Source organism: Panthera leo, chromosome C1 (assembly GCF_018350215.1).
Source record: "Panthera leo isolate Ple1 chromosome C1, P.leo_Ple1_pat1.1, whole genome shotgun sequence".
NCBI lineage: Eukaryota > Metazoa > Chordata > Mammalia > Carnivora > Felidae > Panthera > Panthera leo.
This window is the reverse complement of record NC_056686.1, coordinates 218,345,532-218,372,107: the sequence shown is the minus strand read 5'-3', so window position 1 is coordinate 218,372,107 and position 26,576 is coordinate 218,345,532. Positions and strand designations below refer to the sequence as shown.

At 61.8% G+C, this 26,576-nt stretch overlaps 1 protein-coding gene across 10 annotated transcripts in view; it reads left to right on the top strand.

Moving 5' to 3' along the window:
• The window catches only part of HDAC4 (histone deacetylase 4), a 253,583-nt gene that overhangs the window by 207,073 nt on the left and 19,934 nt on the right, over positions 1-26,576 (top strand). For 7 of the 10 annotated variants that reach the window (XR_006205794.1, XM_042950747.1, XM_042950746.1 and 4 more), the window contains exons 16-22: positions 6,669-6,715; positions 10,240-10,347; positions 12,208-12,263; positions 14,007-14,094; positions 16,353-16,472; positions 17,249-17,346; positions 26,207-26,325. Coding sequence is in view for 9 of the 10 variants with exons in the window: in XM_042950747.1 (XP_042806681.1) it covers positions 6,669-6,715; positions 10,240-10,347; positions 12,208-12,263; positions 14,007-14,094; positions 16,353-16,472; positions 17,249-17,346; positions 26,207-26,325 (636 nt within the window). In the remaining variant the exon portion in view is untranslated. Of the gene's footprint in view, positions 1-6,668; positions 6,716-10,239; positions 10,348-12,207; positions 12,264-14,006; positions 14,095-16,352; positions 16,519-17,248; positions 17,347-19,585; positions 20,389-26,206; positions 26,326-26,576 lie in introns of those variants that run through there. The other 3 variants (XM_042950750.1, XM_042950752.1, XM_042950751.1) reach the window with 3 other exon arrangements.

Sequence of the window (26,576 nt, the reverse complement as noted above, 5' to 3'; positions counted from 1 at the left end):
GCGGAGGCTGCTGGTTTCGTGCCTGGGCCGGGGGTGCTGCAGCCACGGCGGGCGAGAACCGCCGGTCTTGCGGAACGTTCCGTGGCAGGGCGTAGACGCTGGTGGCGGATCGGGGGATACTCCAGCCGCGGACCTGCTGCCAGCCCTCTCCGGCAGTGAGCCCGGAGTCCGGGAGGCAGGGGCAGCCCCACGCGGGCTCCCCGCGGGGTGGGGGGCTTCCGCGCTGGTGGGCCTGAGCGAAGGGACTTGCTGACCGGCGTCTCCCGCGTCAACGCCCCAGGAGGTGGGGGGGGGGGGGGGGGGGGGGTCTGAGCAGGGACCTCCAGCACAGGCAGGTCCGGAGCCTCCGGGCCCTCGGGCTCCTGGGCGCAGACCCCACCCCCGTCATGACCTGTCCGGGGCACCTTGACCCCAGCCTCCCAACCACCTTGAACCTGGAGGGACACGGGGGGTGGCCTCCTCCCCCCTGTCACCAAAGGCTCTGCTCAGGCTGTGCTGGGCGATCCCACCACGGTGTGGCCGGTCACTCCCTCGGTGCGCGCGTGGGTGTGTGCCCTGCTTCACGGTGCAGTTGTTTCCTCCCTCGGGGAGCGCGTCCTCTGTGCTAGAAACGCTGTAGGCGTTGAGGTAGCTGACACGAATGAAGCGCTTTAGTCTTTGGAGGGGGTGGAGCTAGTGGCCAGGAGGACATCGGGGTCCTGTCCTAGGGCGGCCAGTCATATTACTCCCTGAGCCCCATTGCCCTGTGGTAACAAGGCTTTCGGACGATGTGAACCCTTGTTCTGGGGACATAGGAGCCAGCAGCACAGGAGAGCCTGGGGGCTGGACGGCAGGGGGACGGCAGGTGCCAGAAAGTGCCCTCCCGAGCTAGGGCTGGGGGTGGACACCCCCAACTTGGGGGGCTCCGCACGGCCACTGCAGAGACCTGGGCCTGGGACAGAGGGCGGGGAGGGGTCACATCCGGGGCTGGCCAGAGGTTCTGAGAGGCCTCCCCTGCCCCAGGCAGACATTGCCGACACCTCCTCAGAGAATGACCGGCCGCACGGAAGCTGACGGGATCCCAACGGGGAGCCACCAGTTCGTGAGCCCACCGTGTGCCCGGAGCTCCCAGTGGCTCTTAGGTCCTCAGTCGTATGAATAGATGACCAAGGATTATCCCCCCCCCCACCAGGGAAGCGCTTCGCGGGAGAAAGATCCTGAAACAGGGCAGCTCAGAGGACAGATTTATGGGACAGATCGGGGACACTGTGAAGAAAACTGAAGCTGTCGTTACCCATAAAGAGAGCTACCACGTCCACGTAACGTGGACAAGTGCAGCCAGCATGGAGGAGACCCAGAACACTCAAGCCACATCACACAGTAGAGAGTCCCAGGCTGGAGGGGAGGTGGGCTCCATCCCCTAGGAAGCAGGGCAGAACAGGGGCAGGACCTGGACAACAGGGGGAAGAATGAGAAAATCCAGGGGGCGTTCCTGCCGTGCAGAAGCTTCCAGGGAAAGTGAGAAAAAGGGAGGAGAGCATCATAAAGCAATCACAGGTGAGCCACGGCTGCCCGGACCCTCTGAGGGGTGGCAGGGACAGTGTTGGAATGGTGGGAATGAGGGGACATGAGGAGGTGCGTGAGATTCCAGGGTGAGCGCCCCACAACATGGGTGCCGCCTCGCCGGTTCCGGGCAGAGACCTTCCCCACCTACAGCCGTGGCCGAGCCAGGAAGGGCGAGGAGGAGCTGAGCGGAGGCCTTTGCAGACACCCTTTCTCCAGGAGGACGTGCAGAGCGAGGTCGAGGGGCCACCAGGCCGCGGGTGGGAGAGCCCGCTGCCTTGTCCGCTCCGGCTGCTGTAACCAGGCACCACAGACAGAGGCCAGAGTCTGTCGCTTACAGGCCGGCAGCGGGAGGGCTGGGATCGAGATGCCACACGGGGTCACAGGCTCTTTCAAATCACAGGTCTCGCTGCCTCCTCCCTGGGGCCCGAGGGGAGGGAGCCTGGCAGGGTTTTCCGAAGGCACTGACCACGCCCACCAACGCGCAACCCTCGTGACCTGACTGCCTCGAGCCCCGCTTGTAACACCGCCCCCCTGGGCGTCAGGGTCCCGTTGTGTGAGTCCAGTCACAGAAACCAGCCCCCAATGGGATTTGCTCCCCACGTGGAAGCATCCAGAACACCCTGGAGCAGTGTGGCTGAGGGCTTATGCCAGCGTCTTGTTGGGCTCCCTCCTGCCATGCTCCCCAGACCTTGCTGCTGGTGCTGGCTGGGGGCTGACTTCTCCCACCCGGAGGGGGAGCCGGGGCCTGGTGGGTTCAGAACGACACCAGAGCTGCTTGTCCTTCTGGCCACATGGTGGGTCTGGTCCACGGCCCGGCCAGGTGCTCTGGCTGCCAGGAGCTCTGCTCCCCAAGACCCCCTGGGAACCCCAAGAGAGCTGACGCCAGATGTGCCCCAGAGACCCTCCCACCCCAGCCTGTTCTGTCACAAGAGCCATCACCCCACAGAGGTACTTCTGTCCTCTGTTTACACAGCAAGGTTTGTCTTTGCTACTCAAGTCGATTTTCCAAAGCCCAGCCGTCGTGGTTTAGGGTACGCTGTAGGAGGTGACACCGTAAGATGTGTGGGGACAGTTGGCCAGAACGGGAGGGAGGTTCCCCAGCTCCCTGTGGAGAAGGGCGTGCTGTGTGCTCTGTCCCTCAGTCGCGGGGTGTTCGTGTGTGGACTGCAGTGTGCCCAGGGCCCCGGTCCCGGCAGTCGTGGAGTGGGACTCGGGCAGAGGGTGGAGGTCTGAGCCGCTAGCTCCAAGGGCAGGACTGCAGGTGCAGGAGGACAGGTTGCTGGTGGAGGGCTTGGGGACCGGCGGGGTGAGAAAAGGTGGGAGCATGTCCAGAGCATGTCCAGAGAGGGGAGCTTCAGAAAGGAGCCTTCCAGGATGCAGATGGTGGGGAGGTGGCCAGTGGCCTCAGGGACGAGCTGAGCAAGGAGGCTGCGTGAAAAAAGGCCAGTGCGGCGCGACAGGCAGGGCGGCCTCCAGGACCCTGCGGGAAATGCCGCTCCTTCCAGGGCGGCACCTCGGCTGCCTGGAACATGTCCAGTACGGGAGGGGATCCTGTGGGCCCCGTCGGTGCCACCGAGGCACAGCACCAGTAAGCCCCCAACCTCACGGTCCCTGGGGCCGGCTGGACGGCCCCACAGCGGACGGCAGTGTCTACTCTGTCCCAGGCGAGCCCACTGAATGGCCCCCGCGGCTGTCCCCGCTCTTAGCAGGGGGCTCGTCCCAGCTCAGCCCCTGCTCCCTTGCCTGCAGCCAGAGGCCCGTGTCAGCTGAGCCGCCACCAAGGGGCCTTTTGCACTTGTGTGTTGTCTTCTGACCGCGAAGGTGGGCGGGGAGAGGCGGGTCACGGGGAGAGGCGGGCCCGGACGTTCCGGCAGGGGAACCGGGCAGGTCTGGGGGCTAGTTTCACACTCAGTTTAGGACGGATGGTGAAGGAGAGACGCGGCGTATGCGGGGTCTTCAGGGAGGAGGGCCTGGAGCTCTCCTAGTGGCTGGCCCTGCAGCGGTGCCTCCTGGGCCCGGGTCCGTGTGGGGTTGCCCCTCCTCACTCAGGCCCCCGAAGCCCCCCTCCTGTTTGCGTCGTCCTCACACCTGCTCCTCCCCCGCCGCGATGCAGCCGTCCGAGTGAGCTCCGTGTGTCTTTCGTGGTGGCAGAGCCTGTGTCGGCAGTGGGTGAGCGTGTGTGCGTGGGTCACGCCGGCGAGGCCCTAAATCGTCGCTTCCTTTTGCTTCCCTGCTACACGCTGTTTCGAAACCCATTCCCATCGCTCCAGGGACACCTAACCGGCTACCTTCTCTCCGCTCGGGATCCGTTTTGAGAGTCCCGGTGATTGTGCTGGTAACCAGGCGTCCTGTCGTCAGTCTGACTGTTCCAGACCTAGTACAGTTGGCCGTTATCTTGTTGCTAACAGAACCCTAATTGGGCACGTGAACACCACCTCGTGAGTTCCCTCCCTCTTCAAAGCGAGTCTTCTAAGCCGTGTGCGAGAAGACCCGCGTGGGCGCTGAGGTGCAGGGCCGCTCGGCTCGGCCGACGCGCAGCTGAGGGGTGTGGGTCTCGGCCCTCCGTGCCTTCTGACGGCCGGCACCTGGAAAGGGAGCCTGGTCGGATGGCCGCGTGGCGCCTGGCAGCGCTCGGGAGGGGTGAGACCCCGTGTGGGGAGCAGCGGTGCCTTCCCCACGCCCGCGGGCCCACCAGCCCACCTCTCAGCAGCTGCGCTGATTGGAAAAGCAAGGTGGCCCTTCACACACCCGCGCCCGCTCCGCCCGGACGTTTGTGGCCTCGCCGAGGTGATGGTGGCCCCGGACCACGGGAGGCCCGAGTGAGCCACAGGCGAGGAGGTGGCTGGGGACAAGTGAAAATGAGCTGTGCTGAGAGCCGGCCACGGTTCCTCGGGAGCTGTTTCCGGAACCGCTTTCCTGTCCAGAAGCACATGCTTAGCGCCCACCCAGGAATGCATGAGGATCGTACCTTTTCTTTCTATTTCGGTCTTTGGTTGCTGGCAAATGAGCAAAGTCAAAATATTTAGGTGATTTATGCTTTTAACGTAGACAGTATTGGCTCTGATTTCAAAAAGAGAAATCTAGTCTCTTAGCAGAGCCTCCTTCCACTTGGACTTAGGCACACAGATCTGTCCGAATGCATACACACGGGCCTGTGGATTATCCGGGAGGAAGCTCTTTAAATCCCCCACGCCGTGTTCCTGTGTTAGAATCATCCATGGTGGGCAGAGAGCCCGTCATGAAGCCCCAGGGCCTATCGAGGACTCCGCACCGGTCCCAGGACTCAGTCGATGACCTAGGCCATTAGGTGGGCCTCTTCCCGGACACGGGGCAAAGCAGGACGGCAAGAGGCCCGGCGTCCGTGCCCTCTGCTTCCCCGGGCCCGCTCCCCCAGCCCACCTGCTCCCTGCGGCGGCTCCCTGCAGAGGCTCCCTCACGGTGCAGGCCGGGCAAGCCCCTCAGGAGCCACCCTCCCCTGCCCTGCACGTCCTGCCTTGGCCCCCCACCCACTCACACATCTGTGTGTTCCTGGCTGTGGGCCGGCCGCGGGCACGAGGGAAGGCAGGCAGACGTGTCCCCACCCTCACAGGGCAAACTATCAGAGTATGTGGCAGCGGGAGCCGCGGATCCAGGCCGTGGCAGTCAGCAAGACGTGGCACGAGGCAGGGTGCAGGGAGAGGCCGGTCTGAGGTCGGGACCCCGCATCCAGGCATTTCAGAGGTGGGAGGGGACGGGTGGATGTAGGGTGTGCCGTGGCCCCGGGTGAACGTGAGTGTCGTGTGTCACGTGAGCAGCAGGAGGGTGCAGGCCAGGGCTGGCCCGTGACGTGGCCCCCGGTGGCTCGGTGCCTAGTGTGGTCCACGCCGGGAGTCAGGATGAGGTGGGCACGGGCGGGGCCAGAGTCCGGCCCGGGCCTGTGGTCCCAGTGGTATGGCTCACGGGCATCTAGAGCAGGAGCCAGTGTTCTGGGGCAGGCAGAAGGGGGGAGGGGCTCCCCGCAGTGGGCGCAGCCCTGCCACGTCCAAACAGGAGGCCAGGGGTGCCTGGTCGGCTCAGTTAAGTGTCCGACTCGGGGTTTCTGCTCAGGTCGGGAGCTCACGGTTCCTAAGTATGAGCCACATGTCGGGCTCTGTGCTGGGCACGGAGTCTGCTTGAAATTCTCTCTCGTCCTCTCCTCTCTTCCTCTCTCAGTCTCTCTCTCTCTCACTCTCTCTCTCTCCCCCTCTCCCTCCCTCTCTCAAAAAAAAAGAGGAGTCCGAAGCTGGCCTAAGGAACCCGCCAGGGGAGGCCTAGGGGCCACGGGGGCAGGGTGCCTACGGGAGCAGCGGGCGGCACAGAGCGGGTCTCCTGGGCCACCTCCCCAGGCACGCGGCCACATGGAGCCCTAGGGGGGCAGGTGCTCTCTGTCCTTTGTGACAGGTGAGTCGTAGGCTGGTTGCCAGCCAGCGCTGGATCACCCTGAGGAAGACAGTCCCGGTCTTTGCCACCAGGGCTCAGGCCCGAGCCCCGTGGGAGAGGGGACTTGCCCCGGTGCCGCTGGCCGGGGAGGGCCTTCCGGGTGGCCAGCTCCGCTCCGTGTGGTTTCCTAGCTGTGTCCGTGTTTATAAGTGGGGAGGGAGTGTCGTATTCCCATCCCCCCGGGATGCTCCGCGTGATTCCGGGCCCTTCTTTCTCTCTTGTTTGTAGCCAGGGGGCGGGTGGTGCTGCCGGAGCCACGAACCCGGGAGGATGAGGGCCGGCGGGGAGGCTCCCTGAGGGGCCGGGTCAGGTTGCTAAACAGCGAGAAGTTCTTGGGACACCGCCTTTCGGCTCGTCCTGTGCACGGTGCGCCAGCTCAGGCTGGAAGGAGAGCCCGCCTCTCGGTGCAGACCCCCAGAGGGGTGACCGTTGCCTCGGGGAGGGGGAGGGGGAGGTCTGTCCACGGGGACTGTCCCCCAGCAGCCACACAGTGATGCCGAGGTACCTGTGACGCCAGCGGGCCCCTCGGAGTGTGGCTGTGTTGTGCGCCTTCCTCAAGTGCCAGCGCCCCTGGGCACCCCGTTCCCGGAGCCCGCGCTGCACTCCCTGTAGGCGGGGCGCCTGTGACCTTGCCCTCCTGACCTTGACTGTCCTTCTCCCCGCAGGCTCGCTAACCTCGGTGTTTGTCAGGCTGCCCTGCGGTGGTGTCGGGGTAAGTACTTCTTTAATGTGTAAATAATGTCCTGCTTGTTCTCGGGCCCCAGTGGCCGCAGAAACCGCTGCCCTGTTTTCCGCAGAGTGGATAATTGCTGCCAGGTGTTTTCCGTAAACAGGGTCTGGCGGGTGGGGCCGCCCCCCCCACCCCCCACACACGTGTGGCTTCAAAGGCCCGGGGCCTGGGAGCATTTGTAGCTGGAGTCGGGCACCTTCCTCCGGGGAGGCCGTCTGGCACGCAGGCGCGCCGTGGGGAACAGGTCGGTCTTGCCTCCCAGCCTGCGGAGGAACAGCCTGCGCGTCTCGGCTCAGGTTGCGGTGGAACAGGGGTGTGTGCGATCGCTGTGTCCGACCGCCAGCCGGGGGCCCCGGGGAACCTCTGAAGGCCGTTGTGTTGAGGGGGTGGGGGGCTGCTGCTTTTCTGTGAGCGATAACGCCCTCAGGCCGACCTGCTCAGGAGAGCCAGCGTCTTTTACGATTTCTGGTCTGGACGTCCACCCTGCCCGCGGCGCGGTGAAGGTCAGGTGTCCACGGCCAGAACTTCTTGTTAACGGGGAGAGGCCCCCATCCCAGCCCCCAGCTCCTGTCGCCCTGGATGACAGAGGGTTGGGGGGGCGAGAGCGGGGCCCGGGGCTGCTGGCCATCGAGGCCGCGTAGCCCGTGAAATAGCGCGGTCGGCCGCGGAGGGAAGGGGCCGGCAGGACACCGTGGACAACAAAGCCGCTTCGGCGGAGGCCGCGCAGGGGCAGAGTGTGAGCCTAATTACAGATCGCAGGGTGAAGCCCCAGGTCTGGATTCTGTTATGGAAATGAAACAAAATTGTTTTCTTCCTGAGTCTTTACAAAACTCGCTGCTTTGAAAATTATCCCGTCAGAAAGAGAATAAACGGCATTTACTCATACCACCACCAAGCCCCCTAGAGTTATTTTATTTTATATTGTAAGTAGGCTGCAATCTCTTAATTCGGGGCAAATTTTTGGCCAGACTTGAAAAGGCTTGGATTCGGCTGCCCTGCAGCCAGCGCGCCGTGCAAGGCAGGATTTGTAATTTGCAAAAGGGAGAGAGAGCTCAAGTCGGGCCTGGGGCCTGGAGCCAGGCAGCCCCCGCCGAGGGTGCATCCAGATCTGAGTCCCTGCAGACCAAGCAGCACCCACCTTCACATCCGGGCATGAGAGCGCCGAACTGGGTAGAGGAAGCCTGGGGACTCACTGGTAGAAGGCGTGAACCGTAGGGTCTTTCGGGGATGGCTGTCTTTCGAGGCCTCTCCATAATCCCTGCTCCCAGGAGGGTGGAGAAGCACTTTGCGTGTGTGGGCTCGGCGTCCCTGGTGGGGTCTTGGGAAAGCCAAGCAGACCCCGGGAACCTAAGTGTGGGTGGGAGTGTGCGTGTTCTGGGCGCTGACGCAGGTGAGGAGGGGCCTCTCCGCTTTTCCTGAAAGTTATTCTGAATTAACATTTAGGGTGTGGGATGGTGTTTTCAGGTTGTTTGCAGACCCCTTTTCCCTTAACTGTGCTGAAAAGAGAGTTTGAAGTCAGTGGAAGCTTCTTTCAAACCAAATGAAAGGATCTGCTGCTTTGCTCACCTCCCGATCTTTTCCATCTTCCCCTTAAGGGGACGTGGTGTGGGTGAATCCCCCTCCCTGCTGGCCCTGTGGCCTCCTCCCTGGCCTGGGTGCCCTGAGCAACGTGGCTCCCCAAGGGCCGTGGTGTGCCCGGCACCGGCCGCCTCCGGTACATCCCTTCTGAATCTCTGCAGGAAGTGTCCTGCAAGTTTTCCTCTGCTGGAAGAAACGTAGCAGCCCATTTGCACTTTGGTTCCTTGTTCGAGCTCCTGCAGTGGCAATGGCCCTCCTGCCCCGCCCTCGCCGGGGCTCTTGCCCCTGGAACTCAGGGCCGGAAGGCAGCCATCCCAGGCTGGCCCAGCAGTGGCAGCCTGGGACTCCGTCCTTCCCTCTGGACAAGACATCACAGGGCTTCCGCCCCGGGGTCACACACAGAGACCCGTCAGAGCGTGCACCAGGCTGGTTCCCTGGGCTCAGAACCCAGAATCCTCACGTTTTGAGGAGAAGTAACCTGAGTGGTTTTGCGTAACTGCCTTTGGTCCTCGGGGGCAGCATCCACGCCAGCCTGCCCTGGACACCCTCGTCCTCCCTCCTGGGAGGCTCAGCAGCGGTGGTGGGATGCCCCTGCCACTCGCCCGAGGACCGTCCCCTTCGACTGTGATGAATCGGTTCTGCAGCTGACGTAGTCGGCCCGGGCCAGCTCTTTTGAAAAGCTGCTTCCGTGACTAGCGGGATGGTATCGTTTACAACAGAAGCCGCTCTTTGAAAGTCGAATATTAATGCCGTGCAGAGTCGGCAAAGTGCAGAGCATTCTTTTGACATTTGGAAACTGTTTAAAGAACACAGAGGTTTGCTCACTGCAGAGAATAGCCGTCCTGCGGAAATGGCTTGAACCCCTCATAAATGTATTTTCAGTCGAAGCTTCACGAGTTCATTGCGGGAAATGCAACCCCTGCATAACGGTCGGTGTCTTGGCCAGGCGGGCAGGAGCCCGGCTGCGCCCGGACGGACCTGGGCAGGCCCCGACGGGGCTGTGTCACCTCTGCGTGTCGCTGTGTGGGTGGCCTCGGTCTCTGGAGTCCCAGAGCGTTCAGCGCTCGGAGGGGCTGATTTGTTGGGGGGGAGGGGTCGCTCTCAAATGGACTTCGCAGGCACCACGCTGCAGGTAACGGGCTTGTGACTGCACTGCTCCTCCGAACCTTCACCTTGGCCTGGCACCCGGGAGGGGAGGGGGGCTGTGTGCTCCATCTTGGCGCTCCGATCCCACCCAGGCCCCCACAAGGTGACTTCCGGAACTGGCCGCTCCAATTTCTTGGTCGTCTTCAATGCCCACATCAGCCAGACACGTTGGACGTGTGTCTCCTTAAACAAACAAGCCAGGATGCAGACGGGAATTACCTGACCACGTTTTCCCATGCGGGGTGCGCGGCCCTCCAGGAGGTCCCTCACGGGCTGGCTCCTCCCTTCCCACCCCACGCTCCCGTCAGACACGCGAAGTGGCTCATTCTCTTCAGCACAAAGTAAAGTCAGACTCTGGAGGGACCAGTTCTTCTTAGGTTTCGTTTTGCTGTTAGCATCGCTCACCTGCCATGAAAGCAAACGGGAACAGAGCTCAGTGCGCGAGACGCCCCTGTCTGAGCCTCGCGTACATCGGGGCACTGGAGGAAAGCAGGGGCACTTCGGGTAGGGGTAGAGGTGCGCACGTCCCATTCCTGCTGCGTTTATGGTTCTTTTCCCGTTTGGTATTTTCTGGCGTATCTTAAAAAAAAAAAAAGGTGAGGCCGAATGTGAGCTGGGTGTGTCCTATAATCAGTAAAAGAGAAGCGAGCAGCCCCGTACTGGGATTTTGCAGGGAGAGCCCCCAGACTCCACAAGCCCCCAGCTGCACGGCCCCCACAAGAGTCGGGGGGCGGGGGTGACAGGCCGAGACACGCCTCACTGCAGGGCCCTTGTCTCCACAGGTGGACAGCGACACCATATGGAACGAGGTGCACTCGTCGGGCGCGGCCCGCCTGGCCGTGGGCTGCGTGGTGGAACTGGTCTTCAAGGTGGCCACGGGGGAGCTGAAGGTCAGTGGGGACCCTGCAGAAACCGGCCTGGAGGAAGGCTGCCAGAGGCTTTCCAGGGTGGGGGTGGGAGGACGGCCCCCAGTGGGTACCTCTAGACAAGGAGGCGGTGACTGGGGGAGGGTGGCTCCTGTCCAGGGGCGAGGGTGGGCCCTGTCCCGTGGGTCCCCACTCATCGACGGGAGCGCCTCCGGCCTTGGTGAAAGTGCGTGATAGCACAGCGGCTCTCGAAGCTTCGGTCTCGGGAGCACCTGACACTCCCAACAACTTTGAAGAACCCTGAGAGCCTTTGTGTACGAGCTGTGTCATCACCCCGACCATATGAGAGATTCAAGCGGGATTTTCAAAACTGCTTATTAACTTGAAAATAGCAGCGACGCCTGTCTTAGTGGGTCAGGCAGTCTCAGACCTGCTCCTGCACGAGTCTGTGGCCCCACAAGGTGTGGGCGTGCGAGAGGGGACGGCGTTCGCATAGCTTTCTCAGACAGCGGTGCAGATTCCTCCTTGATGCTCCACTGCGGTTGCATACGTGGAAGTTTCTGGAAGATGAGTTGCAGTGCAGAACCTGAAACGGTAGCAGTGGGATCCTCTCCTTGGCGTTGAACCCACTGGTCTGTTGCAGGTTGGACAGGGCACCCGACCCAGTGCGGCTCATTTGGAAGTCCTGGCTCATGAGTTAGGCAGACACACCTTCCAGAATCTCGACACAGTCTGTTGCATAGTATTTAAAACATCACTGATTTTCGAAACCGTTACTCTGGGCGCCCATCTCCTCGGGAAGGTCGTCTGAGCGCAGGCAGGAGCTGGCCGTGAGCTTCTCAGATGACGCTACGGTCTCGCCCTGCACCCACTTCCCCGTCCTTCCCTTTTGTTCACTCAACGGGGGAACTTTCACGAAGTCAATACGTTTGATCCCGGCATCACACGTCCTCGGGCAGAGCTGCTGTCCCCTCGGGCCTGCTGGAGAAAACGGGCGGAGGGCCTATGCGTCCCTGGCATTGCCGGCTCCTGTGGCACCAGCCGCCTGCCTCCCTTGCCCTGGCACCGTGGTGATGGAGTCTCAGGATGGGGGCATGGAGACCCCCGAGGGGGTGCCGCCTGTGCTCGGAACCGGGTGCGGGGCCCGCGCATAGGACAGTGTTGAGAGGGCGCAAAGCGGGGGCTCCCGTGTGAGCGCGTCCCTCCCTGAGCTGGTCCTGCAGCAGGCCCCGTCACCAATGCTCAGCCCGCCCCGGGGGCTGTTCCCAGCCTGACCACACAGCTCCCCGCGGGCCACACAAGAGGTGCCCGTGCACATCGTTTTCCGTGGCTGCTGAGCAGTGTATTATGGTTCTGTAAAGCACACGTGACTTACGGGTCCCGGGGGAGGGGGGCACCCTGTAGCCTCTGAGCTGTTTCCGCTGAGTAAATGGGTCACTTATTTTCTGCAGCGCCCGTGCCCCCTGGCTCTGCGTCCTTCACGTTCAGCCCAAACTGGGGCAGGAGCCCCTTGCGCTCTGTCTGCACCCAGGGTTCCCATCAGGTGGCTTCTTGGGGATACCGGTCACGAACAGAGGGGGACCCAGGGTGCCCTGCCCACTCCCACCCAGATCCCAGAGCTGAGCAACTCCAGGCCTTCTCGTCGGGGAGCTATTGAAGGTCAAATGTCAGGGGCGAAGTCACCTTTCATCCTAGTAACCATGACAACCAGTAGACCTCCTTAAGAGCAGGGACCAGACGTCTGCCCCGTATCCTGTCCCACGGCTGTGTGCCCAGCTGTGCTGTGACTCTGTGTCCTCGTGTGTGGTCTGGGCTCATCTTCTCACTAACGTGAAACCCGTCTTTCCTCCCTGCTTGTCCCCACCCGTCTGGTGCCGTGTGCAGAACGGCTTTGCCGTGGTCCGCCCCCCAGGACACCACGCGGAGGAGAGCACGCCCATGTAAGTAGGCGCGCGGCCATTACGGGCAGGGGCTGCAGGTTTCCGGTTCCTCTCATGGGAGGGCTGGACTGCACTTGAGTGAAAATGGGGCCCCAGCTGGCACAGCTCCAGAGCCGCACAGGTGACCTTCACCCACCAGCTGTGGCGAGGTGGTGGCCTGAACCGGAGGGGGCAAGGAGAGGAACCTGCAGACATCTCTAGACATCTTCAGTCTTGTACAAAATTGGCTGGGGACTTAACCTGCACCAGAATGAGTTCATGTGGTGCTTCATTGTTCTAGAACATTCCATCCAGACCCCTCAGGTCATCTCACGTGTGGCCTTTTAGCTGACCTGCTTGTGGTTTGATACCAATGAGACTGACGTTTCAAGGTCGTGACCACAGGGGCCAGCTAGGTCTGGACTCCGTTTGGGGCTAGGGGTGCCTCTGACCATGCACACATCTGAGGCGCTGGCCGAGGTAGCGGGCGCGGCACGCAGATTGCCCCAGGTTTACCTGGGAGAGTCGGTGGCAGGTGGGGACCCACCTGGGGCAGAGTCACGGGGACCGGACCCTGGGCCTCACCAGTCGTGTACCGAGTGCCTTGGTGCCTGGGGGTGGGTTCGCCGTGATGCCATCTCGTGGGATGTGGGAGGGAAGGGCCCTGACGCCGCTGGTGTCAGTGGAGGTAAGAGAGGGGACGTCCGGGCTGTGCCCCAAAGAGTAGGGTGGGTCGGACAGCACAGCGGGGACCGTGCATACGGAGCACGGCTGGGAAGCCGGGAAGCGCGGGGAGACGGAGGCAGACCCTGTCTTCAAGAGCAGCTAGAACAGGCTGAGGAGCCACAGGCCAAACCCACACTCGTGAAGGAGCCTGGGGTCTGGCAGACAGGCGAGCGGGAGCCCCGTGTCCTCTAAATCTGGAAGCGAGGGCATCAGACCGCCGTCTGAGAGGGAATCTCCTTCCCGCAGCACAGGGAGCGCGGCCTCACCTGAGCAGCCCTGTGGCCTGGGGACGCCATGACCCAGAACGCTCCGTGGCATTTGGGAGCAAGATCCTCCTTCCCCTGGAGGCCCTGTTCTGATTGGGGTCTAAGTGGTTGGGTGTCCTGAAGTGTACGAGCCACGTGGGCTGGAAGGAAACAGGCAGCAGCGTGCTGGGTGGGCCCCGCGGGTGTTCCCACGAGCCATGGGTCGGGTCCCAGCCCCGGGTCAGCCCGGCCAGGGGAGGGCTTACAGGTGGCTGGCCCGGATTCCAGAAACGGACCCCCCTGGGTTTCCCCACCTTTGTGGTAATTTAGGTGGAGGGGGCAGATGTGGAGAGTTTCAGTTTTACTTGAATTGGTTTGCTTTTTCACCCTCCTGAAGACTCTCAGGGTTAGTCAGTCACGGGATCGATTCTTGTGTCGTCGTCGCGTGTCTGAGAACGTGACAGATGTGCAGTAAGCAAGTAACCTTTGTGACCTCTGTGCCTGTGCGCCGTCAGGCTCCTGCAGAGGCCGGCCCGTGCGCGTTCTGCGAGGTTCTGGGAGGAGGAGGCGGGGTGTCGGTACATCGAGAGAGGGGTGCCTCACCCCGGGGCACCTCGGTCTGCGTGCGGGAGACCCGTGGGGGTCCGTCTGTGCCTCCGCGGTGTCAGTTAATGGAGCCGTGGGTTCACCAGACCCTCTTCAAATCTCACAGGGCTCTAGATGGTTCTGTCGCGTCTTGCATAAAGGCGGATGAGAACCCGTGTTTCCTCTCCGTGTCTCCTCTCATCTGCAGGGGGTTCTGCTACTTTAACTCCGTAGCCATCGCAGCCAAGCTTCTCCAGCAACGGCTGGACGTGAGCAAGACCCTCATCGTGGACTGGGTAAGTGGGACCCCTTCCCCGAGAGGGGCTGGGGGCCGTGCGCCCCCCTGCTTCCCCGAGCAGACAGCATCCTGTGTGCGTTTCTCCCTCCGTTGACCTTGCATTTGGGGACCTTAACTTCCTGGAAGCTACCTCAGAGACGCAGGAAGTAAAAGCTCAGACTTGCTCCGAGTCCGTTTTACAGGTGCCCTCTGCCCGTCCTGCCAGTAGCCGGTTCCTGAAATGTCTAGAGCTGTGCCCGTGACTGAGGGCGGCAGCCAGAAGAACTCGTGGAGAGGAGGGTTCAGGGGGGCGGTGCCGGCCTCGACCTCACGCGTCCACCGCAGGGCCTGGGCCAGGCTCTCCCACGGCCAGACGTGGCATGTGCGTGTCAGACCCTCCTGATGAAAACTGGGTGATTACGCCCGTGTAGCCGCTGCCCCGTTTTCCTGCCGGGCCTGCCGCCTCCCCCTGGCCCCACTGCCTTGGGGGTGAACTGCGGTGTAAGAGCTGTAGGTCATGGCTGAGCTCCAAAAGCAGTTACACAAATGCTTGTCCCGGGGATGGACATGGACGGTGTTTACTTTTTAATCCTCCTTCATTCTGTTTGGCATTTATGATTTATTTTATAAAATTTTTAAGGGAGAAGAAAAGCAGATAGATACCCAGGGGGGATGATCCTTTGTGCCACGGACTCCTTCCCAGTTTGGGAAAAGAAACACCAAACCCCAGCCCAGCAGAAACCGGCAAGCTCTCAGGTGCCGGGCACTGGCCAGGGGCGTGTAGATGGCAGAGGCCGTGCTTAGCGTGCTCGGGTCCTCGTCCCCATGTCCCCATGAGCCCGGCCTCCACTCCTCCCAGAGGATTAGTTAGGGGTGCTGCCGAGGTGTTAAGTGTGGAGTGGTTCGTGACCACGTGGCTAACATCCCCTCGGTCCACGACGCAGGCGTGGCCAGGACGTGGGGGGAAGTCGATGGTTGTAGGGCTGCTGACCCCGGTGTGCACCCCCACGGGAAAGGGCACACGCGTGTGCAGGGCTGCATCAGGTGCGGAAGGTTCCCATCCCCACAGCCTTGGTGCATGTCTGCTCAGCTGTGGTGGCTTTCTGGTTGATGGGATCAGGTGTCTGTCCTGCCACATCGCTTGTGGTGAGCACAGATAGCTTTTACGTTTTTTTTTTTTAACATACTTTTTTTAATGTTTATTTTTGAGAGACAGAGACAGAGTGCGAGCAGGGGAGGGGCAGAGAGAGGGGGGGAGACAGAATCCAAAGCGGGCTCCGGGCTCCGAGCTGTCCGCACAGAGCCCGACGTGGGGCTCAAACCCACACACCGCGAGATCATGACCTGAGCCGAAGTCGGACGCTTAACCTACCGAGCCACCCAAGCCCTCCTCACAGACAACTGTTATAAATAACAAAGATACTAAGCAGTTCCCAGGCTGTAAAATCACTGACTTGCCCACAGCTTCTCACACGTGTGAAGCCGGCTGCCCATCCTGGTGGCCTCTCCAGTGCTGACCCGGGCCGTGCATGGCCTCGGGCCTGGGAGGAAGCCTGGCTGCCCTGCCCCACTTTTGTGCTTTTGACACGCAGGCATCGTGATCAGAAGCGGTTTGGGCCCGGGCGGCTCCGTCAGCTAAGTGTCCAGCTCTTAGTTTCGGCTGAAGTCATGACCTCGTGGTTTCGCGGGTTTGAGCCCCACACCGGGCTGTGTACTGACAGCACAGAGCCTACTTGGGATTCTCCCTCTCTCCCTCCCTCTGACCCTCCCCCTTCATGCTGTCTGTCTCTTTCTCCAAAGAAAGAAAGAAACTTAAACAAATTTTTTTTTAATATAAATAAAAATTAAAAAAAAAAAAGCAGTTTGTTGTTCGAGCCTGGGGCCCGGGACCCCCGTGCTGTGTGCACCTGTCCCTCCCGGCCCCACGGGATGGCCTCCTGCTGCACCCCAGTGTCCGGCACAGAGCCGACACCTCACACGTGCTCGAAGGGGAACGGCTGCAGTCCGCTCCCTTCTCACAGACGTGGCAGTGGCCGGACGGTTTTGTCTGGGAAACCGTGGCCTCTGGGTGGGGCTGAAACGCCGGCCTCTTCCCCCTTGCCGGAAGCTGCACTGTGGCACAGTGCCGAGGGCGAGGGAGGCAGACGAGGACGCAGCCTGGGGCTCTACTTTCTGTCCCTGGGCCCTGCTCCCTCGGGGCCCTGCGCAGGCGCCCGGCCACGCTGGGAGCCCAGAGGCGTCCTGCTAGCGCTGGGTCCTCTGCTCCCTGCCTCCCAGGACGTGCACCACGGAAATGGAACCCAGCAGGCCTTCTACAACGATCCCAACGTCCTCTATATCTCCCTTCACCGCTATGACGATGGCAACTTCTTCCCGGGCAGTGGGGCACCAGACGAGGTGAGCAGGGGCCACCCACCCGCCCGTGTGCCGGGCCGCTCTGCAGGTGAGAGGGCAAGTGTGCGCAGCCCCTGCGCACGCACAAGCCAGGCCTCCCTGCTCGCGTTCATCCCAGCGACGGCAGGCAGGCGTGGGCTGAATTCCATCACGTGCCCACGGGGGCTTTATCTGGCCTGCGGTTCCAGTGACAGACTGGCCATCATGTCTGGCTCCAACGTAGGCAGATGTGAGAGAGCCCGGGCACCCTTCCTCCTGCCCATTCCTCTCGTCCGTCCGTTGGGCAGGGCGCCGTGCTGTCCCTCAGCTGTCCGGGGCCACACGGGAGGGGGGATTGGCGGCTCACAGGCTCCTTCACGGCCCCCGAGCCCCCGGCAGAGCCTGCCCTCGCTCTGAACACAGAGGCCCCGACACCCAGGGGAGAAGTTTAATCAGACTCCGGGCCTTATTTCCTGGAAGGAGGTAGGGAAGGATAGCCTCCTGTACTCGCATTTCGGTGCCTCTGTTGGTGTCTATGCCGCAGAGCCACAGGCCTTCAGACACTGCTGGGCCACGGCCAAGAGAGAAGGGCAGCCCCACACCCCTCCAGGCACAGGTGGCCGAGAGCCCTCTCCCTGTTGTTGGGTCCTCGTGTCAGGGGCCCTGGGAGCACATGCTGGGGAGCACAGGCCTCAGGCTTTGCTGCCGGGCCACTGAGCCAAGAGCCCCAGGCCTGTGACACCGGGGCCGGGTGCCCTCCAGTTGAGGGCCTGTGACACGAGCTTCTCTCTCCCACTCAGGTGGGCACAGGCCCAGGTGTGGGCTTCAACGTCAACATGGCTTTCACTGGTGGCCTCGATCCCCCCATGGGAGACGCGGAGTATTTGGCGGCCTTCAGGTAAGTGTCCCGGCTTCTTGTCCCACAGGGCACTTGTCAGACAATCGGGGCTTCCACATCAGTGTCCCCAGCTCTTGCTCGGTTTTACTGATGTTCTTGGACCTTCCTCTTCCTACACACACGCACCCCGAGGCCCCTCTCGGGCAGGCCCCTCCCCTGGCATCCCTAGGGGCCCCGCACAGGGGGGCATTTCTGTAGCAGCCTTTTCTCTTAGTTGGTTCTCAGAGCCTCAGCTGGAGTCTGAGACTGTCTTGTCACCTCTGTTCGGCAGCGGGTCCGTCTTGGGCTTTAAGCGAGACACGGGAACCCTTCTGGGTTTTGACGGTAAGGAAGTGACTGAGGCCCGGGTGAGGACCTCAGTGCAGGGCTCAGAAAGGTGGATGCTTGGTTCGGAAAGATTTCATGATCTCCCAGCTTTCCTTCCAGTGAAGTCCTTGTGGGACAATGAGAGGCAGGAATCCGTGTCCCGCCTTCCCCGCTGCGGTTCTGGGGAGGTGCGTGGCCGCCGTCTGCCCCGCTAGGACAGAGCTGTGCGACGGTTCCTTTAAACAGAGTGTTTGCTTTGTCATGAAATGGTGATCTCTCCTTTGATCTGGGCCAGGTTGAAGGAGTTCCTGCGACCAAACACAGACCCTCGGCAATGCAGGCTTTCTGCCGCTTGTTTTAAGTGGCGGCCTCTCCCTTCTCCCCAGAATGTGGGGCTCTGGGGCCCCAGGGCCCCGTGAGGAGAAGGGTGCTGTTCAGCGTGCTAGGTCTCTCGGTCGTCGTTAGAAAACACGGTCGGTGCGCTGGGAATTGGAGCCCCGTGAAGTTTCCTCCCTGCCTGTTTCTCGAATTCCCTGCTCTCCTTCTGCCGTAAATATAAAGCACACGTGTGTACGCGTGATGCCTGTGTCTCTGTGGACATGCGTGTGCGTGTATCCACGTGCACAGGGCTGTGAGCGTGTAGGCACGTGTGCAGTTGCGAGAGCGTGTGCATGTGTGTCTCTGGCGGGGGTGGCTCCGTAGGAGGACACGTCTCTACACGTTCTGCCGTAGCATCCGCCGTGTGCTCCGGGGGACCCCACGGGGGCCACGGGACCCCTCACGCTCGTCTCCGAACACAGTTCCGCTCCCCAGACTCGGAACGGTTTTTGGCTCTGGCACGATGCATCGCTGTGTGGATAGAAGCTCCTTCCCAGCTGCTCGTGGTTCACGGAAGTAACGGCTCAAATTTGGTTAAGTCGAGGCAGCAGGTTAGCTTCTCCAGCAACGAAGTTGATTTTTACGATCGCGTCCGTCACCTCCCCAGCTGGTTTCTCTGCCCTGATTTCCCCGGGTCACTTTTTCCTTTAATCTCATTGACTTAATTTTGATGTGTCTTCCTACCCCTCATCAGATATAATGTAATTTTGACAATCGCGTGCCTAATTTAAGGGAGAGGGACTCCCCCAGTGGGTACGGGATCTGGCAGTTTGCCCGTGTGCCTGGTTAAGAATCCACGTCACGAAATCGAGCCCGTGCAGCGCCCGCAGTGGGGGCCTCGCTGCCGTCCGTGGAACGCCTGTGCCACCTTGTCACCCCTCAGCCCGAGAACCAGCCCTCTCGGAAGGCCACTTGGAAAGTAAAGTGTCTGGGCACCTGCCGTGAGGACCGTTGGTTTGCTAGGGACCCCAGGGCACGCCGCGGGCAGAGGGCGGCGCTGTGCTCGGCTGGGCTGGCCGCAGCAGTGGGGGCAGCTCTGTACTTCATGTCACCCCTGCTTTCGGCCGGGCTTCAGCCTCACTGGGTGCTCTGGGTGCTCTGGTCCTGAGACGGGGACGCCCAGCACCGGGAGGTGGCCCTCCGGCCGCGGGCCACCCCCCTCCCCCAGCCGCCTGCCTGGGGCCAGCCTTTAAGATGAACCTTTCTCTCCGAGTTGCTGTTGACGTTGTGTTTTAATCTTCTGCCAAGCACGTACATGATGATACCTTATCAAATGAACTTTTTAAAGCTTAAATAGCCTCTTTGAAAAGGAAAATTGTTTCAGGGTTTTTTTGGTTTTGTTTTTTTTTTTTTATTGATTTCAATGTAAAGTAGCACTTTGAAGTTTACAATTTATGGTTCCCTGGGCATCGATCGGCTGGGGGAAGAAGGGTCAGGATCCGTCTTCCCCTTTCTTCTGTGCGTCTCCCCCTTTCTGGGGGCCCCTGGGGACAATGCGGGCCTTAGAGGCAGCACCTTGTTACTCAGACCCACGGCCTGCCACGTTGCGTTTCAGGAGATCAAGCCTGGGATGAAGAAGAGATAAGAAAATTGCCCCTAATGAAATCCAGAAGTGGCGGCACTTTCTCCTGGGGCTCAGACTCGAGGACAAAAGGCAACCCTAATTCAAACCAGCCCGTGCCAGACGGGCTTTGAAGTGCAGAAGCAGGGGCCGAGGGCCCTGGCGGACGGAGAGGATGCGCTCTCCTACCCCTCCCCTACCTGCCATCCGGTGTCAGCGCTCGGGAAGCGAAACTGGGATTACGTGTGCTTTTAGATCACAGCTTCGCTTTAAATGTGCTTTTATAAAGTGTATCAGAGATGTCAGTGAAACTGGATATTTTGAAGTGGTAACTTTAATCTTTTAACGAGTCGCGATTTGCCTTTAAGCTGAGCCACTGGGTAGATTCACGTCCTTTTCGCCAACCTTTCAAGCGTGACCCAAGGACGGAGGCTCTCGGAGCTTATGTTACTTCATAAGCTGTTTTGTGGGAGTTTGTTCCTTTTTCTTCCCAACGAAAAATTCTTTACAAAATCGTTTTTAATTTTTACTTGTTGTGAAATGTGCTTGGCGCTTCCCGTGTTAGCCATGGGGGCGAGCACAGCTCGGAGGCGCCCACCGCGTGGGTCTGTCCACAGAGGCTCCAAGAGTCCAGGCCTCGCTGTTGTGAAGACGTTGGATCCAAACCCCCGGACCTCGTTTGCTAGAGGCAGGGATGGCCCTGGGAGGGCGTCCACACCCCTTCCCGTGTGGAAACTTTCCCGGAGGACGTTCCGTGGTGACTTAGAAGCGGAACGTGGCAGGTCACGTTGAGCCAGCCCTGGTGCCCGCCCTCGAGGGACAGCAGGGCCCCTAGGCTGTGGGGCTCGCAGGCGGGTGCAGTGACAGCCGTACTCGGGCACCTGCTCGCGGGGGCATCCCCGCGGGAGCACACCTCCCAACACAGACCTGCCTGTGTCGGGGGCCGCCTCTGGGGGCCGGGACCATGGCCCCATCGGTCAAGCGTGTCAGGGGCTCTGACCAGGTGACCAACACGGCGGGTCTGAGTGTTCCACGGCTGTGCTGCGGGAGCCCCGATGAGGACTCGGCCACAGAGCGGTCAGCTCATACTTGTGGCTCGGAGTCGGGTGCCGGGGTGAAGCCAGGGTCCTGCCCAGAGCGAGGCGGGAACCCGGGAGAGAGCACAAGGGTACTGAGCCAGAGACCGAGGTTGGCTTTGCGGCAGGAAGAGGGGGGCAGCTGGGAGAGGCCTGGGCCGCGGTGCCTGGGGGGACGGAACTGTCATGCGCAGCCCGGCAGAGACCTGCTCCTCAGGCCGGCTGTGGGTCCGTGTGGCGTCCTCAGCAGCCCCACCGCCTCTGCTGCTCGTGCCCAGGGGTGCGCCGTGCTGGGGAGTTGCAGGGGAGCGCTGAGATGGGTGCAGGTGGCCAAGAGCGCAGGCCCGGGGACAGGCCCCAGGAGAGGAGCAGGACAGAGCTGGGAGCACATCGGGACGGGACATAGAGCTGGGAGCCCGTCTGTCGGGGTGGACCAGCCATGGGGAGCACGTCGGAGCAGGGCAGCCTCGGGGAGCGTGTCAGGACAGAGCTGGGAGCACGTCAGGGCCCGACAGCCTTGGGGAGCCCGAGCACAACTGGAGACGACGGTGGCAGTGGGGCCGTGGGCAGCGAGGGACGGGCACTGTGTTGGCAAGGCCCTGGATGGTGAAGGGTGTAGAGAAGCCAGCAGAGCTGGGTGCCCCACTTTGCAAATGACAGCCAGACAGGAGCAGCAGGGAGGGGCGGGGCTCAGAGCAAGGTGACCTCCCCGCCCTCTGAGGAGGCAGCAGGGGGAGTGGAGGAACATCCCCACCTCCTGAGGGCAGAGTCTGGGCTCACAGAGCGCAGGGAGCCTGGAAGTCGGCGGGGTTGCAGAGCTGGAGGTGTAGAGGAGACGGGGGCGGGTGAGGGCCCGGCCTCAGTGTCCGGCTTTGCCCTAGCCACCCACTCACTCCTGCTGGCCGCGGTGCCTGTGGAGTGGAAGGAGCAGGACGCGGCCGTGGACGTGACCGTCAGGGACAGCCAGGCCAGAGCCCGTGGTTCCCGTTGTTACCGTTGCTCTGACCCTGACTCCCAGCAGCGTTCGAATACTGGATGGGCAGGCACTCCAGCCACGTTCCGGGTGACCTTGGTGAAAATGACAGATCTCGGTGGCTCTCAAAACATGGAGCCCTGACGCCCCGAAGCCCCAGAGGCCAGGCCCAGCGTGCAGGTGGTGGCAAATCCAGATGTCAGAGCAGACACGCCAGCCCTCACGGCAAGGATGTGCACAGCATCCAGCAGTAGGAATTTTCAGTTACCAAAATGCCACGGCTGTTAAAATCGTGTCATCAGACACCCAGGGCACCGAGCTCCCGTGAAACCGGTTCGGGCGATTCAGCAACAGCTGTTGTGTGTCCGTCAGGCAACTCCCGCTCACGTCAACTCTGGCTGCAGACCTTTAACTTCAGGACCGAACCCAAAACACGCGACGAGGACCGAGCAGAAGGTGTTGTCGCGAGAGCCCTCGGGTGCCACGTGACGGGGGAGGTGTGTGGGTCGGTGGTGTGGACCAGGCTCCTGGGGCACATGGAGGCCACCCCCCAGCTCCCCAGGTGCTCTCGGGCACAGGTGGGCACGGGCCCTGGAGGCAGCGCCCCTGGCCCGAGGCTCGTGACCACCGCGAGTTTGGTGGGTTTTGCGTGGGGCCCTGGTTGAGGGACAAACCAGAAAGGCCATTTCCTGCCAGAAGCAGGAACCAAGGGCAGAATCGGTTACTGCACGTGGACTCCCCTGTGGGGTTTGCAGGTGGCGAGTTTATACGCCTTGCGTAACCAGACGTCACGGGGTGGCTTACGAGGAACGTTTCTGTTAGGTGTAAGTGCCCGTAAATCCGCCTGGCTGTCGCTCCCACAAGGCAGCCGGGACTGGGAGCGAGCGTCCCCCACGGTAGCAGATCGAGTTCACGCTACCCCACCACGCCAGCTTGCGCCTATCCTGGGCACGCAGCCGTCCTCTGCGGAGATCCGCGGTGCGGACACGGACAGACGTGTGCACCAGCTGGCGGGCGCAGAGTGGCCGGTGAGCCTCAGGCTTGAGGGGGGGCGCCGGCCTCGGCCCTGCCGAGGCCTCGGGAAGGGAGCGGGGCGGCGTGCCAGGGCCTCCTGTGGGGTGCGCTCGGGGCGAGCGTGCAGCGAGGCGCCAGGCTCTGTCACTCAGCACTGCTCCATCTGAGCTCCAGCCCCCAGGGCCAGGCCATGCCGAGGGGGCTCTGGGGCCATGGGACCCGGCGGTGTGGCTCCTGAGAACCGGGTGCCCTCTGCTGTCCCGCAGTAAGGGGTGCACCAGTCACGGGCACGTGCCCATCTCTTCTCTGGGAGACGCGCCTCCTCCCGCGTCTAAGCAGACGGTGGGGAGCGTGCGGCTCTGGGAAGCTCCCCCCTCACCCCTCTGCCTTCACGTTGCCCTGAGGAACGTCCACGGTGGCCCCACAGGAGCGCTCACCTTAAAGTGATGATTTGACAGAAGGCCTGCAGTAAATATTGACATCTTGTTTTCAGAGATCAAGTTGCTTGTTAAAATTTCATTCTAGAAATGAAACCTGAGGCCAGATTCCCATTTTCTCTGCAACACCGTGAAACATAGATGTTTTGCACGGGGGTCCTGGATGGGATGATGACGTGGGGGTTCTAGAAGGCCGATGGGACCGTCAGGAGGGCACATCCGGCTCCTTTCCTAGAGGCCGAGAAGCAGAGTCCCGTGGAGCGGAAGTGACCTCTCCCAGGGCCTACCTACCGAAAACCGGCCTGGAGACCCACCGTGCGCCCGCCTGGCACTCACCACGCCTGGTTTTCGTGGCTTTGGCAGGTGATTGAGATCACAACCTGCGGGGCTCCAAAGCCGGAAGTAAAGCGAGAGTGCGTGCTCGTACATCAGCTGCCCACGCTTGCGCGTGGCCGATGGGCCTGTGCCCCCCACACCCACACAGACACATGGGGTCAGCCTGTTTCGCGTCTTGTTTTTCACTGGCTTTTCAGTGATGCCACACAGCCAGCGTGGGCGCCGGGCGCTGTCTTGGTATTAACTTCCTCCCGTGCTGTTCTTGTTAACTTTGTGGCGGGGGGATTAGGAACAAAATAGCTCAGCAGTCCTTCAGAGCAGAGAGCGAGGCCCACAGCACGCGCTGGCTTCAAAACGGCTGCTGGAGCCCTTTGTGAACGAGCCGGCATCTACAGAAAACGTCCGTGGTTCTCATCGCCAAGATGAGCCAGGCACGTGGCTGAGACTGTTCTGCCTGAAGACAAAGTTCAGCGAAAGCCGCTGGCAGGCAGGTGTCGATCGGCCTGGGGCCGCCGAGAGCCACCGCGGGCGACCCGGGTCCTCAGAGGGGACCGTCCTGTGTGGGTGGGAAGGCGGAGTGCGTCCCTGGTCGTGACGTGGACACGGGACGAGCACCGGGACCTCCTCGCCTCCGGCCTCCGTGGCAGGGCGCCGAACCCCAGCCGTGGCGCGTGTGCTGAAGCGGACGGTTTGTGTAAAGACTGCGGTTTGCACGTTGCGTTCACGGAATCTGAGGGCTTGTGCTGCAGCGTCCCAGCGGGCACAGAGAAAGGTGCTCAAATCCAGGGCCGGTGTCTGGTGTGAAGGATGCTAGCAACGTCATCGCGGCAGAGTCTGAAGCGGACGTGTGCCAAATCCCACCTCGTGTCTTTTTAAGTTTGAGTGGAACAGGCCACGCGCATGTGTTCCCGTGTGGCTGGGGCTGTTTTCGCACGACCAGGGCCATGTTGGGTGGTGGCAACAGGCCCCGTGGCCCAAAGACTCCGTTTCCTCTCGGGCCCTGGGCAGGAACACCTGCTGGTCCAGACTCACGTGCGGTGCCCTGCAACCCCTGACGGACGGACCCCACGGCGCCGACCCTGCTGGAAGCTGCCCTCACCAGCCCGTGGCTGAGGCGGTCCGGACACAGCTGTACGAACGGGGCCCAGCCTCAGAGGAAAGAAAAGTAGAAGCCGCGAGAGCCTCCAAAGCCAGCCCTGATCTTCTGGGCCTGCCCAGTGGGAGGTCCCAGAAGCGGGCTCCCGGGCCGGCCAAGGGCCTGGGGTGAAGTCGGTGGCGGACTCTCTCGGTGCCTGACGTGATCAGAGGGAAGCCCGGGGGCTCCTCCCACATCACAGACGCCCTCCTCTCGGACGGGCTCGCTCTGTGGGTCTTCCGGCACCGGCCTGTGCGCGTCCTGCGGGTCTTAACCTCGTGCGCTGAGGTTTTCGTCACTTCCGCTGCCTGAGGTCAGAGGGACGTCTCAATGCGATCACGTCTGAGAGTTGTTCCCGAACGGAGAAGCAGTTCATTTTTGGTTCTGCTGGCCCAAGCTGGTGCCTTATGGAGTTGACTTTGCTGACTTAAGTGGCGCATTTCGTGGCAAATTTTATTTTATAACACAAAGCATGAGAGACTGGAGGCTCTCCCACCAGCCCTGCTGCCCTCTGGCCGTGGTGTTCCCGCTGAGCAGGCGTGAGAAGGGCCCGGGTGGGCCTCCGGAGACCCGTTTGACTGAGTTGAGAGTCCGAGATGAGCAGTGGGGCCTGTGGGCCTTTGGAAGGTGCAGGACAGGAAGTGGCCTTTGGTGCAGCACAAATGTGGTCCAGCCTGCACGACCCTGGGGGAACCCAGGTGACGAGTTCCGCGGAGGCGCACCCAGCCTGCTCTAGGCCCCCGGCCCCTGGGTCCGCCTCGCCCAGAGGGAGGAGGGAGACCCAGGAAGTCTGGTGATGGATTCAGAATCGAATAGAGCAAGCTTAAGTGACGGATGAAGTCACATAGCTTCCTGTTGTGACACGTCCTCCGTTGTAGCCGGGCGGGTGTCATTAGACCACATGCGAGTGGTTGTTTTGTGTTAAGTGTTGTTTCCACTGTTCATGGGGCCGTTTTCCTCATTTCCCTAATGTAACTAAACCACTGGACCTCTCGGTGGGTGTTTGCACCTTTAGCCCGTCCGTTCTCTTAAATGTGCTTATCTGGTGTCCCCGTAAAGATCCCAGGTGTCCGATTAACCCACTGAGCGCCCCCGCCCGTGTGCCTGCCGGCCATCCAGTCGCTTGTGGCTGGCGTGCAGGAGCGAGCGGGGCCCCCCTCCGGGCCAGGGCTGCTCGGGGGCTCCCTGTCCTCTCAGCCCCACAGCTGTGGGTCCCTGGTGCCGGGGGCAGTCGGTGACTGTGCCTGTCTTGAATCCGGGGCACGTGAAGGGAGATGGGGGGAACAGAGGCACCCCCACCTACAGGAGCGAGACCGCACCCACAGGGAACTGAAAATGAGGCATGGGGAAGATCTTTAGCAGTCTGGGTGGCTGGTGCTGCGGGGGTTATAGGTCCCCCAACATAATCAACCAGCCTCCTCCAGAACCCCTGTGTGGTGGCTTTCCTGGGCATTCACGTCGGGGCTTAGTGGTTCAGGCTTTGAGGGTGCTGTGAAATGAGCCGTGATCACCTGGGTGCGAGTCCTCCGATCCCAGCCCCCGTGCGGAGCCCTTATTCTGCTGACCCGGGTGGGAGATGGGCCAGTCTCCTCCCGGCCGTGCCCCCTCAGCTAACCCAGTGTCGCCTTCTCCTGCCCTTCGCAGAACCGTGGTCATGCCCATCGCCAGCGAGTTCGCCCCAGACGTGGTGCTCGTGTCTTCAGGCTTCGACGCCGTGGAGGGCCACCCCACGCCACTCGGCGGCTACAACCTCTCCGCCAGATGTAAGTCGGGTCTGCAGATCGCCCAGGAACACAGTCTGGATTCTGCTGTTTTTACGGTTAGGCGTGCTCTGCATTTCAAGCCTCCCCTTTAGCAACGATAGGAGGAAACTGTCCGTGTTACATCTTACCAAAAACGTGACCGTGCCTGCCGCCCCCAAGAACACAGGGCAAACGGTGGATGCACAGGGTGGCCCTCGCGGGGGCCGTGCCCCAGCACAGACCTCAGAGCCCTCCCTGATGCCGGCTCGGGG